A 14,403-nucleotide genomic window follows, 5' to 3' on the forward strand; every position below is an offset into this window, starting at 1 on the left:
ATGCTGAATGTAATTACTATAACCAACAAGAGTATCTGAATGCTAAATCTTAGCTCACTTTGATTTGAATCATATCTCCATTTTTTTTTAATTTAGAATTCGTTAATATAATTTCATCACCACATGGGGTAATTCTTTACATAATTGGAGTGTCATTATCCATTCCAATGCTCTCAAACTAAAACTAGGGAAGTTTGTTAGTTAATGTATACCTATTGTACTTTTTTCTTAGTTTTTATGTTGATTATTTTAGGAAAAAGATGGTTAGTTTAGCTTACCTTCAGGGAAATATAATTGGTGAGGAAAGTGAGACAATGCAAGTGTCTTTAAATATTTTATCTAAGTCCTTCAATGAATAAACTTTATTTTATTAATAAACTCAATTGAACACGATTTTAATTGTATAGAGTATAGTAGGCTAGAGTGAGTTTTCTTGCATAGCACTTTAATGTTAACATAGCATCTACCTGTTATGTTCATACACAATAGTTGCAATTGTGAAAGGTATTTAAGCTAAGCAAATTAGAAAGCGTAAATTTTTGTTAGAATTTTAAGTGTGAGTCTAAGTTTAATATTAGATAACGAGAAAGTAAAATATTATATAAAAGTAAAATTTCATTAACTTTTAAGGTTTTGGATAATAATGATGTCAATACTTATGTTGTTGAACTCAGGTTTTATCGATGTCGTATCTTTCTAATGAACCTCCTACTTGATAGATTAAACACTTTTTACATTATGTTACAAGAATAGGACATTGTTTGATTTGTTTCAGATTGTTTCTGGCCCAATATGTTTGAATGGGCTACTTTAGCCCAAAAAGCTGATCGGCCCAAGTTATATTATGAATCAAACAAGGTTGATCAAAGTCAAACTGCATAGATACAACATTTCCAATCCAAGTTTTTCAGCAGTAAGTAGAGCTGTAATGTCAAAGCACCAAGAGACACTGTACTATCTCAAAGACATCAAATTTATGTATTCCTTAAATGTGTCTTGGTTGTTGAGGTTGTTGCATTGGTCATAAAAGCATGTCAGTGTCATTGCTATTCTTGTTTCCTAGACTTTCTTTTTCCTAGCTATGATCACATTTTCACGTTTCATTGCTTACTGGAACAAAGATTGCAACCAACCTGCATTTAAACTTTGGGGAAGCAACCAATGCTGTGCTGATGAACATATCAGTCATATCTGTTTGTTTTTAATGCTGCAAACTAGAATAGTTAAAATGCTTTTGAAGACACTAACAAACACTGCCATTTAAAGCTCATTCTCTGTAGTATTTATTCTTTTAGGTATGCAGCATTCTATGTAATCAATTGGTGCTTCAATTTTTACTTTCAACCAACCATCTTCATCCAAATTTTATGTTCTGTTCTGGCTATTGCTTATATAAAGACACTAGTCATTATTTTTCTATACAGACATGTTTAATGGTTGGAATTGGAAAGAAGAACATTATGGAACTGAGTAATTTGTAAGAAAGTACTAGGCTATGGAAATGATCTGTTTTTCTATCAGCAACCACCACCATCAGCTGGCTCAATTGAGCTTAAAAGGCCGTTTCCTCTCAACTGCATGCAGTGGTCTTCAGCATCCACTTGAGCACATGTGATCACCACTGCTAATCCATTATGATGTGCTTCCTGCATGATGTTAACTGCATTATCAATTGTCATTCCAGGTATCACCTTCATCAGCACTTGCACAACATATTCTCTCTTGTTGAAGTTGTCATTATGCAGCAAAACTCGGAATGGTGGAGATGTTTTCCGCGATTTCCTGATACAAAACATGTGATCAAAGATTTTATCAAACATTTGATGAAATGAGACAAGAACAAACAACAAAGATAAGAGTGAGCACAAGGAGAAATTGAAATTGATCACTTGTCTGCTTCATAGTTACAACATGCTGTTTAATTTGAACCACCCATTGAAATTGAAAGTTGAATTGTTATCAGTTGAAATACCATAACTAGTATGGCACATGAGTAATGAAACCTTCAATACACATAACAACATAATTTGGACATTTGCTATTGACACAGCTTTGGCATTTCATCTTTCAACAAGATCAGTTCCAGAAATCAAGCATTAGTATTGATGTGATATGTAGTATTGCTTTCATTTCATCAGTGGTTTTCAGTTCTTGCTGTAGTAGTTTAGTTCAACTGAAAGATACTTATGGAATTTAAAAACTAGTTCATACTCCTGCTAAACAGTAGGAAATTAAGGGTCCAAGTTTGTACTTAACAAGCATCAATTATAGCTTTTCAAATTGTTTAGATATTATTAGAAAGTAATGAAAATTAAAAAAAAAAAAAGAAAACAAAAATCAAATGAAAACACTGTAGGTGCTTCTTCTTGGCCTAAGATTAAAAGTTAAATAAAATGCAAACAAGAAGATAGACTACAAATGAGAAAAGGTCCCAAAACAGAGGAAATGATACATTTTCTCTGTGGCATCTAGCTAGATGGACTGATTCCAAAATATAATGTGTGCTGAGTGTTGAAAATGGAAATTTCTGACCTTGAACTAATAGTTACAGTTTCCTAATTACACTACACCAAAATTCCCTTTCTATTCTTATAACATATTTAAATGTTGAAAGTCTCACCCAATTAAAAATAAGACAAATTTATAATATATAAATAAATACAAATTTCATTTTATAAATTAATTTTATAGAATTAAGTTAGATTCAAAATTCAATATAACTTCTGTAAAGGCCTAATCTGTTGTCTCAGAAGCTAAGCGAAAGGTTTTACCATTTTGGTTTTTAAGAACCAAAACTAAATCTTTGGTAACATTAATTTTAACCTGTAAGAAAAATTATCCAGACATACACGTGAATTTTCAAGACGTTTCTTCAATTCTTCTGCATAATCATACAGTGAGAAAATCCTCTCAATTGTGCTCACTGTTCCTGATATTGGTATTACCTTACGTCAAATTCGGATTCCCTTCCAGGTGTTGTTGTCTCTATGGTTGGCCTCTCAATCAACCCTCCACCTTTTCCTAATATTCCAGTGGCTGCCATTGTCATTACAACACTACGATCTTTGCAATATTTCAAAGCAAAATTTTTATCTCCTGCGAATACAAAAAGTAATGAACCCTTATATTATTTTGGAAAATACATCAGAAAAACAAACAACTATAGTACAGTACTAATATGGTAATGAAAAAAAGATGAAACATAATTAGAAAGAGGAGATGGTATAGTACCAGGATTTACTGCATTGAATAGTTGGTTAGGTGAAAGAGCAAGTGCAGTGCTTAATGCAGCCTCCATTGCTGCTCTTTGAGTCTCTTTGTTGACACTTAGCAGACAGCTCCTGTAACAATAAGAGGGTAGCAATAATGTGAGATAAGTAATCCAATGTTGTCTTTGTCGTTAGCTCACTGATTTTTTTGGGTATAAAAATTGGTCAAGAGAATTTTGTAAGGTGCAAACTGAATTGGGTTTTACACGTTAATATGGTGACACGTGTAGATCCCAATTTTTTGAGGTTATTGTGGCCTTGTGATAATAAGGGTTTGAAATGGATATGAAATTTTGGAAAACTGCTTAAAGCCACAAACTAGCTTGAATTGTACGGTTGAAGAATTTACTCAGAAAATTGAAGTTTGGAGAAGTTGGCTTGTGACACAATTAATAGAGAAACATTGTATTGCCACAAAATTCAATTACTTTGTTAGCCAAATCTTCCCTTTTAAGAATGTGGGCATTACAAGTTTTATTTCGATCATAAGTGTCGAGTATATAATTAAGATCAATTATCAAGATATATATTTGAGACATTATTTTATTTGAAATTTAGTTTAATTTGTTTCATATAGTTTTATCTTTAAAAAAATGTTTTAAAATGTATAAAGGAAAAAAAAGTAGTTAAACTCTTTTATACTTCGACTTTTAAACTATAGATATCCTGAACAAGTTCAATATTCGACTTTTTTTTAGATTTGAGCTTACACGTTTCCATTCTAAAGAGTCATTATTTATTATTCTTTAACATTAGGTCCTTTCGATAAAAAAAAATTATGTTGAAACCTTTGTCTTGTAGTATAACTAAATTAAAATATAAATAAGATATTGTATCTTAGAGGCAAAATATTTTTGTATTGTGTGACCGTCTGGTTAGACATAGACCTAGTAGTCAATAATTTAGTAACGAGATAACTGACAAGTCGAACTATAAATAAAATTAAATATCGAACATAATTAAGTTAATCCTGAATCGAGTTATTAACATATAGATTGTAATTGAAATTGATCAAAAATCCATTATAAAAATCTATAAATACAATTTTGATATTAGATTACTTTTATTACACATTTTATTGTCAAGATATTCAGACAAAATACTGACTTAAGCATTAAAATGTTTTCTACTGATAGCATCTGACCAGATCGAATGACGTAAAGAGGATTGAATACCACACTGTTACCTATGCTTGGAGTTAGAAGATAATTTATGTAAGAAGACTTCTTAACCCATAAACCAAAACAATTTTTTTAATGTGGTAGATTTAAATCTCTGTTGGCCGAGGATAATTTTGGACTACTACACCATTACACCATTCAATCATGAACTATCATTTTTTAACATTAAAAGGACAAATTAAAATAGAAGGTAAAAATGGGTTATTTAATGTTATTAGTATACTTGGAAGAAACTTTTCAAAAGAGATAAATTACACTTTAAATCTACCAAAACTTCTTCTTTAAGGATAAAACGTTTGAAACATTGACGTGGTTTTAGTTTACTCTTGAATCAAGATTAATAATAATTCATATATATTATCCCTTTTAACCTGTTCAATTACAAGAAAAAAAAAACTATAATAGAAACATTAAATTTTAAAATAGACCATTCCTTGAACATATGGTATTCACTCTAACTATTATCATCACAAACTTGAAGCTAAAATATTAAAGTCATTTGTGAGAACAAAATGAAGGATTCAATGTAACTTTTGCCTTTTAGCTCTCATCTCGTTTTTTTTCTTTCTAAAAACTAAATTGGAATTTATTTATTTATTTACTTAAATATGTTTTCAGATTTGTATATTTTAAAATAAATTTATTTTTCACCTCTATGTTTTAAAATTGATTAATAAATTATAAGTTATTTACCTAATAATTTATTTTAATTTTAAATTTGATTCTTTGAACAAATAGTTAAAAACACATTTTAATAGAAATATTAACTTAATTGTCTTTTCAATTAGAGAGACGTAGAAATAATTTAAGTTTTGAAGAGTAAAAACAACACTTATCCTTAAATGAAGAAACTAAAAAAATCAATTGTTTATTAGTCAAAATGTCAAAGATAATTATTATTGAAAAAACATTAAAATTACAGTTTTACCCTCTCTTTTTTCAAGTTCACACAGTTGAACTTAAGAAATGTGTAATATAGATTATATTAGGTAAGAAAAGGTCAATATGTGCCAGCTTGAATGAATTATTAATGATACCACCAACCTATAGTCACATTAAACTTTCTCGTGTAAATTTTTGTGAATTAATTGCTAAACCTTAATATTGGAGGCTAACACATGAATTCTAAATTTTACTTTTCATATATACATGTGTATTCTTTTGTATATTAATTGCTAAACTCTAATATTGGAGGCTAACATGAATTCTTAATTTTACTTTTCATATATACATGTATGCTTTTTATTGTATGCTTAGATGAATTAAAAATGATATCTAAACTTAATTCAAAATATAAGATAAATATCTATTTATATATTATAAATTAGTTTTATTTTTAATTAATGAGGCTTTTAACATTTTTAATATATATATATATATATATATATATATATATATATATATATAATGTCATATTAAATATTAATAAATAATCGAGTGAAATAACATACTCCACAAATAATTTAGAAAAGGAAACTCTAAATCTATTTTATTTTATAAAATTAACATATAAATTGATGTTTATTGTGAATTAATCTTATTTTTAATTTATGTGAGTATATAGATAAAAATAAAAAAAATAAGAAAAATATTTGAATTTAAAATTCATAGAAAAAAATTCTAAAAGTCAACTTTTTTTAATTTCTTACTAAAGAAAAGAAAAGAAAAAACATTAATATTTTTCTTTTCTCCACCAAAGCAACCATAACACTAACTACAATTTTTCTTTTGATGTTTACAACAACTTTGTTAGACATAAATTTGTTCATATTCCCATAACTAAACTTTTAAATGTAATGGAGTATTATTAATTGGGTGAATTGAGTATAAGCAACAAACTCTTTTTATTTATTGGGATTGAAGACTCCGTCCATTGATCCCTCTTTTTAGAATTTCCCATCATATGAATCACGTAATGAAAACGTTTATTTTGTGCTAAGTTATTCATGAATTTCCCATCATATCATTAATGTTTGGTTTGGTAAAATGATATTAAAATGTAACTTAACTAACACCACTTCACGGCAAAATTGAATATTTTTTCTTTCTAGATTTAGTTCCGTCCATTAAAAGTGTTTGCTTATTTTTGTTTAATATTGAGAAATAAATAACTATTACTTAAAAAATATATGTTACTTGATAAAGTGGAGCTACGACAAAAATAGTAAATGCTCGATTTTTAGTAGATCTTGTCGAGAATGCTTTGCTCCTTTCAGTACATTGAATAATGCTACCAACACTCTTTTCATAATTTATTAAAATTTATAAATTTTTATTTATCTTGTCTCTCATTATGAATTTATCTCCTAATTTAATAGAGAGCACGAGTAAGAAAGATACCGTATAATAAAATTAATTAATAGCATGGGATGAAAATAAAGTTAATATTAGTCCTGCTTAATATATTTCATGTACACTCAAATTTTGATAATAAATTAGAGTAGTAAGGAGCTTGTGACAATGATAAGGGGTAATAATAGGATGTTGCTGATAATGATTAAAATTGTGATACCAATAATACTAATAGTGAGTTTAATAATAACAAATCTTAAAAATTTATATCGACTAAATATAAAATTAATTAATAATATATAAATAGGTGAAAATTTGATTTTGTAAAGTTAAATTAAATTTAAAGTTTATTGTATGATATCAGAGATTAACATGATATATTATGATTATAATGATTTTTTTCCGATAATAACGTGATATTGGGGGTTTATACTTTATAAATAAGATTATAATAAATGTTAGAAAAAAATATATTTATTGTGCACCAAATAATTGCTTACAACATTATAAAATAACGACCCTATAATATCTATCTTTTAAAAAAAATCCTAAAAGAGTATTAAAAAGAAATCTTATGACATTCACTAAATAAACAAAAAAAGATAAGGTGATAATATCACGTTATATTGTGAGCTTATGATCTTAACTACAATATTTTTACATAATTAATTCATAAAAAATAGTGTTGATATGATATATAAAACATTTATTTCAAAATTTAATACGGTAATATATTATTGGAGGATTCCAGCTAGCATATTTAATCTTAAGATAAAAAATATATATGAATTATATGTATATTATGTATTGAATTATTAATTATTAATGTATAAACTTAAGAAACATTTTCACCTTTTTCCGTCAAATTAAAACGTCTGCAAAGAAGGCGTGTCTCTTCTTTCAAGGAACAGGTGCATCATTGATTAGACTTAACTCGTAACTGTCCAACGCATAGCTGATTAAACTTGATCAACGGTTGATATCTTCTCCTATAAAACCAGGGCAATATAGCAGCACCACATAAATCCTCGGGACCCACACCTTATGTGTAATCATGATCCACAGACAAAAAATAATATCCAAAAAAGCACACTGAACCTTTTCGCCAATCAAAGATTTCCACGTGGCTCCCGGAGAGAAACCACCGACCTCTTAGGGGAAAGGTTCTCTGATTTGGTGTTTTATTTTAGAACCTTTCATCGGGTTACCGGTCGGTCACTGATTTCAAATTTCCATGACCATCCATTCCCAATATCCATTTTCAATTTGTTATTTTTCATTTTGATTCGATTCTGGGTATCGCGTAATTTCTCGATTTTCCGCGTATTTTGGATTTGGAGAGTTTCAACAAATAACCGAACTTTGGAAGGAAAAACACAACCCCATGATGCAACGGCTGGTTGATCATGTTCTTGCTATAACTAAAGAGTAAGGACATTTGACTTACCTATGTTGGATTTGAATGTTTTATCATGGTTTTTGATTATCCATGTTTTTGAATGAAATGGGGGGTGCCTGTATTTTTCTTTTTTCTTTTCCTGTGTGTGGGACTTTAATGTAATCATATTATGATGTTTTTTCTTTGAGGAAACGATTCAATGATAAGGACATGTTTGTTTTCCTTTTTGTCATTGTTTCTGTTTGGTCATGGTTTTTCTTTCCCTAAGGCTGTAATTCTGCTGATCCTTCTAGACAAGGATGTTTGGTATCGTTTTTTACTGTTCAATGTGTATCGTTTTTTATGTTGGAGAGGGTTAAGTCCTCTGGCTTCTTTTATGACTTTTTCTTTTCTTCTGGGGAAGGGGGTAAATGGTGTTTTATTGTTAATCTACATGTTTTTGCAGAAAATAGTTCTGTTTCATTGTTACTTTTATTCAGCCTTAAGGTGTTGATCAGTTTAACAGATTTTTTCTTTTTATGGCAGAGAATTCAGAATTCTAAAACTATTTCAATGAATTAATCAATTTTCACTTGGCAAAGGATGAGCATGTTTATCTGTTTTTTAGTGCAGGTCCGTGAAGGCATTTACTTATGAGTCCTTAAACAATATTGTGAGGCTAATCAATGGAATATCTGCCCTTTTGTTGGCATGCCTACCTGGGAAAGCTAATATACTTGAAGGTATCCATGGTTGGGAACTCAGGCCAACTTTCCGTGGACCACGATTTCCGCGGTGGATGGAGAAGTAAGTTTCCATCATAACATCAGTAATTTCTAAGTTAGAACTCAGAGTATTGGTATGGAGTAATAGAATCACTATTTATTTGCCAAGAGCCTTTAGTTCAGTTATTATAATTTGTTTGTTAATGTTCTTTACAATATTATTATATTTTCCATTATAGATTTTGTTGTGTTATTTACCAAGCGATTGAATGCACCCTGGTAATTAAGAAAAGGTGCACCTAATGCATTCTGAGGTCGCATGCACCCTTTACACCTTCTCGTGATTCTGGTGTCAATTGGGTCATGCCTACAGCACTTGGCTACTAAAAGAATTAAGAAACAATGCAAGTAGCTAATAACTATATTAGTGAAAAAACCAAATTCGGAAAGAATCGACTTAGGCTTTATATTTTCTGAATTAAAGATTCAGAGTTTTAAACTCAAGACAAGAAGGAACAATAAAACTTAAGAATTAGCAAAAGAATAATTTAGGACATAGAATGTAGCTAGAGAATTGGCAGAGAATGAGTTAAAGTAGACTAGAAAATAATTTATGCCTAGGAGTTAGTACACAAGGATAAAACTTGTTATTCTTTTAGTTATCGTGTTAGTGAGATATTTGAGTCTATTAGAGATTTGGGGTTGTCCTTATTTATTAAAAGTATTGTATATGTTTACTGTATTTTGTTATTTCTTTAACATTTTTGTACCATACAATCTACTTTCCTTTTTTCTAATGTTTTGTTTTTCTGATTCGTTGAAAATTTAGAGTTTATATAATTCATTTTATCTTATTTTGGAATGAATACCTTTACTCTACAGCTTAATAATGTGGCTAGTTTGTTCGTGGTATCATTGCTTTTGGGCTGATTTTTTTTTTCTTTTTTCTAGTGGTGTATCCTCTTTCAATCAGTTTGTCCATGATTTTTCTATGGATTCTGACAATTCAAGCCTTGAATACTCGTCCGAAGACGACGATAGTGAAATATATAGTGATGGACTTGAATACCCTCCAACTCCTGCATCTCAGAGTTCTAGAACATCAGAAGCTGGTATTACCAAATTCAGTAGGCATCAGAAGGATTGGATCCAATTCATCTTACTTTCAATTTTGTTTCCTTTAAAGTTATTGGTGTGGATTCCAGTTAACCTTTTTCGGTTAGTTTATTATGGGGTGTCAAAAGCCATGTCTTTCACCACAAATAAGCGTCCTCCTCATTTACGTGCACACAAGAGAGTGCTGAGTCTCAAGGATCATATTATCCACCGTGCTACTGATAGGAGACGAGGAGTTGTAGAGGTTGTGCAACATTTCTTTATATTAATCTCTATTTTTTTTTTTCAGATAAATTTCATAGGAATGTAAAGTTTGTGTTGCTAAGTAAGTTTATTTTGTCAACCAGGATCTTCATCTAGGCATCGAGTTATCTATAGAAGCCGTGTTTGATGTTGTTCACAAGGCAGCACATCTTCTTCTTTCCCCTTCAGAAGCTTTTGGGGCATTAGTCAGGCTGTTTTCGTCTCATGAAAGTGCTGTTAAAGGAGATCCTGATGGTGAAGAGGACGCCTCCATATATACAGATACATTAGGAGAAAATGACCCAAAACCCAAAGAGAGAACTCTCAAGTATCAGCCTCTGAATACAGATGCTCGGACATGTCAGGATGTCATAACGGACCTTGGGTAATGCCTATCATGTAGTTGCCTTTATAATTTATTCTTTTTTTGTTTTGAAATCTTTGCTTGTCTGCCTCATGGTTTCTCATTCTACTTTTGGCAGGTATCCATATGAAGCCATTCGTGTGATCACCTCTGATGGATATATTCTTCTTTTAGAAAGAATACCCAGGTAAAAAAATTCATTTCTGAGAAAGTTATCTTCATAAATTTAATTGCACATCCCTTTTTGATTTTTTGTACTTACTTTTATCTTCTGAAATTAAGTGCATAATAGATGGTTAGACACATGATGAATCACTTCAGAAGTAATAAATGTGCACAGGATACACTAGTTGCGATTCTAGTTGGCGTGTTTTGACATCTCATCTATTTTGTCATTGTGTGGAGTGAATTACTTCAGTTTGTTGAACAGTTACTGATGGAAAATATAGCAATTTTGGGATGAGGCCTTGTACAATTCATGTCTAGAGCTGGTTGAAATGCATGAAAATGTATCATGATGTTATCATTATGAATAAAGTTCGTTTTCATAAATTGATAACAACAAAGTTGAAAAACACATTTATGTGGACTGTGGAGATGATTAGGGTTGTCATTGTAATTTCTAGAAAAAACGTGGTCTCTTTGCATGCAGTGTGTTGTGTCTGACGTCTGTTCTTACTTCCCAGGCGAGATTCAAGAAAAGCTGTTTATCTCCAGCATGGGGTTTTGGATTCATCAATGGGGTGAGTCATTTTATCTCTATATTTTCATAGCTCTTACTTGATTCTGTTATTACCTGAGTTAAAAGAGTTGAGAAGTAGTATATTTATGTTTGGAAAATATCCTTTTGAAGAACACATTTTTTCCTGAGCGTTAGTATGACGCCAGGTAAGCTAATATTATGTAGAGAATTTGGACAATATTTTTGTTGTAACAATATGAGCTCTTGTTTAAGTCAGTAGGTTCATGAGTCTTACTATTGGTAGGATATGAATCACCTGTAGTTCCCACTTCTCAGACTTAGTGAAACTGACAAAACATTGTTGTTGTCTAAAGTCACTGGTGCAGAAGAAGTGCAGGAGAGTCATGACTTTGGATTTAATTTTTTTGTTTCAATTTACTTCTTAACCCTGGACTATGGTCAAAATGACAATGGTACTCTAACCCTTTTCTTTCTTGGGTTCAGTTGGGTATCTAATGGAATTGTTGGCTCTCCAGCTTTTGCAGCATACGATCAAGGTACGCTATATTTGGCAATAATGTCGGTACTTGACAAACAATTCGTCTTTTTGGAATTATTGCATGTATAGTTTGTTTTATCTGCAGGTTATGATGTATTTCTGGGGAATTTTCGTGGTTTGGTTTCACGGGAACATGTCAACGAGAACATATCATCACGTCAGTAAGTTCATAAAGTAAATCTATTTGAATGCTTTTGGAAATTTCAGAGAGAATGAAATGGAAAGGGAAACAAAAATGAAAAGTGAATAGATGGATGATTCAAAAAGGAGTTATTTGAAGAGAAACATGTGTTTGCTATTGTTTAAAATTTAACTGCCAAATAAGTGGAAGTATTTCGTTCCCATTCTTCCCCCTATTTTCATTTTGAATAATCTGTGTTTGAATTGATGTAATGCAGATATTGGCGGTATTCCATCAATGAGCATGGGACTGAGGATATTCCAGCTATGATAGAAAAAATCCATGAAGTAAAGACTGCTGAATTGAGGCTTACTAAACCTGATATAGAGGAGGAAACTGATGACGATCAGCCGTACAAGCTTTGTGCCATTTGCCATAGTTTGGGAGGAGCTGCTGTGCTGATGTATGTTATTACTCGAAGGATAGAAGGGAAACCCCATAGGCTTTCAAGATTGGTTTTGTTATCACCAGCCGGTTTTCACGAGGACTCTAACATTGTTTTTTCTGTGGCTGAACTTCTACTGGTTTTACTGGCTCCTGTTTTGTCTCTTCTTGTTCCTGCCTTCTATATACCAACCAGATTTTTTCGTATGCTTGTCAACAAGTTAGCGAGGGATCTGCATAACCTACCTGCAGTTGGAGGGTTGGTTCAAACTTTAATGAGCTATGTTGTTGGTGGAGACAGTTCAAACTGGGTTGGAGTTTTAGGATTACCACACTATAACATGAATGACATGCCAGGAGTAGCTTTTCGTGTTGCTCTCCATCTTTCACAGATGAAGCGCACTGGAAAATTCATAATGTTTGATTATGGTAGTACTTCTGCCAACATGGAAGTGTATGGTTCACCTGTGCCTTTGGACTTGGGTGAACGCTATGAACTCATAGACATTCCTGTTAATCTTGTTGCTGGACAGAAGGACAAAGTGATAAGGCCTTCAATGGTGAAGAGACACTATAAATTGATGAAGGGTGCTGGGGTAGATGTTTCATATAATGAGTTTGAATATGCACACCTGGACTTCACCTTTTCCCACCATGAAGAACTCTTGTCATTTGTTATGTCATGCTTGCTGCTTGTGGATCCTAATGCAAAACATCAAGTGAATCAAAGGGGTGTAAGGTCAAGAAGAAAAGGGCAAGTTGCAACCAGTGGTTAGATTGAACAAAAATCTTACAGAGTTCATACTTACTGAAGTACTTCTGCCATTTCTTGCAAGAGTCTCCGACACATGTATGCTTGATAATAGAGTTGCTCTTTACTAGGGTCATCATTTCCTTCAAATATCTGTTTTCAGTTTGGAGGAAAAATAGACCTTGAAATATGTTTGTATTGTACATTGTAAAATGTTGTACTGATTATTAAAATTCAGAACAAAGACATTAGAGTCTAGATTAATGTTGTATTATGTTGGTAGTTCACTAGTTTTTTTCTTTGACAATTTGACGTTGTGAGTAGATTTCCTCAGGCTCACTGATTGGCAGTGATACTTAACATGCTTTACTGTTTACCCCAATAAAGATATGTGAACCCCAATAAGATAAAATAGAAGTGTAGCAATGGAATTTTACAATAAACATTACAATAAATTAAACAAACAATGCAATGAACAAGGTATCAATAATTTCATTGAGACATAAAATGAATACTATAATTATTTAATTATATAATTTTTTGTTTCCTTTATTGAGTTTTAAGAAATACATATGTATTATTTTTTAGATTCATTTAGTTTTAATATAATCCAGAGAAAGCCAGAGTCACTGATCCGTGTTATCTTTCTAACACTAAAAATTAAATGACAGATTACTTAGATAAAAAAGAAGATATTTTAAATACTTAATTGTAATAAAAAAAAGATATTTTAAATACTGAATGCAGTAATAATTGTTAATTGATACTTAGGAGATATTTAAATGTGATTTAAGTCATAAATTATGAATGATTATAAATATTTGTTAGTACGTGTCCTCAATGCATGAAAAAAAGAATAAAAGAAGTACGGAAGTTAATTCCATAATCAATGAAGGTTGAGCTGTGTAATGAACATGAGTTTTATATAAACAACCAAACACTGCTCCATCTTCTTCATCATCTTCTGCAATTTCTCTTGTTTTTAGCAGATTTCAGTTCTTGATTCCATGGCAAATAACAAATGGTTAAACATAATAGTTGATGGAAACTCAGCCTTAGGTCCTTACTGGCCCAACATTTTTTCAAACTGTCTCAAAAAGATTCTCAGGTGTCGAAATTCTTGATGCTCATCATATACCATGAATCATAATTTGCTTCATCTCGTATATAAAAAGATATGCATGCTGTGTTTTTTTTTGTGTTTCCTGAAACTATTTCTTACCCTTTTTTCTTTCCAGAATGTAGATCTATAAAGTGCAGAACTTTTTCTTGGATTTA

General features: G+C 31.0%; 2 protein-coding genes across 3 annotated transcripts; one reads left to right on the forward strand and one right to left on the reverse strand.

Moving 5' to 3' along the window:
* Positions 1-1,259: 1,259 nt before the first annotated feature.
* Positions 1,260-3,395, reverse strand: LOC108345067 (ATP-dependent Clp protease adapter protein CLPS1, chloroplastic). The gene is made up of 3 exons (XM_017583634.2): positions 3,232-3,395; positions 2,946-3,096; positions 1,260-1,782 (listed from the first exon to the last, which is right to left on the reverse strand). The coding sequence occupies exons 1-3, from the start codon at positions 3,296-3,298 to the stop codon at positions 1,518-1,520; spliced, it is 483 nt and encodes a 160-aa protein (XP_017439123.1). The 5' UTR covers positions 3,299-3,395; the 3' UTR covers positions 1,260-1,517.
* Positions 3,396-7,858: 4,463 nt separating this feature from the next.
* Positions 7,859-13,383, forward strand: LOC108345993 (uncharacterized). 2 transcript variants are annotated; one of them, XM_052867222.1, is made up of 9 exons: positions 7,859-8,170; positions 8,749-8,927; positions 9,797-10,205; positions 10,309-10,589; positions 10,687-10,755; positions 11,255-11,311; positions 11,755-11,807; positions 11,895-11,970; positions 12,208-13,383. In XM_052867222.1, the coding sequence occupies exons 2-9, from the start codon at positions 8,920-8,922 to the stop codon at positions 13,148-13,150; spliced, it is 1,896 nt and encodes a 631-aa protein (XP_052723182.1). In that variant the 5' UTR covers positions 7,859-8,170; positions 8,749-8,919; the 3' UTR covers positions 13,151-13,383. The 2 variants fall into 2 exon arrangements, with proteins under 2 accessions (XP_052723182.1, XP_017440384.1); XM_017584895.2 differs by having other exon boundaries at positions 8,754-8,927.
* Positions 13,384-14,403: the final 1,020 nt, after the last annotated feature.

This window comes from Vigna angularis, chromosome 8, assembly GCF_016808095.1.
Source record: "Vigna angularis cultivar LongXiaoDou No.4 chromosome 8, ASM1680809v1, whole genome shotgun sequence".
Lineage (NCBI taxonomy): Eukaryota > Viridiplantae > Streptophyta > Magnoliopsida > Fabales > Fabaceae > Vigna > Vigna angularis.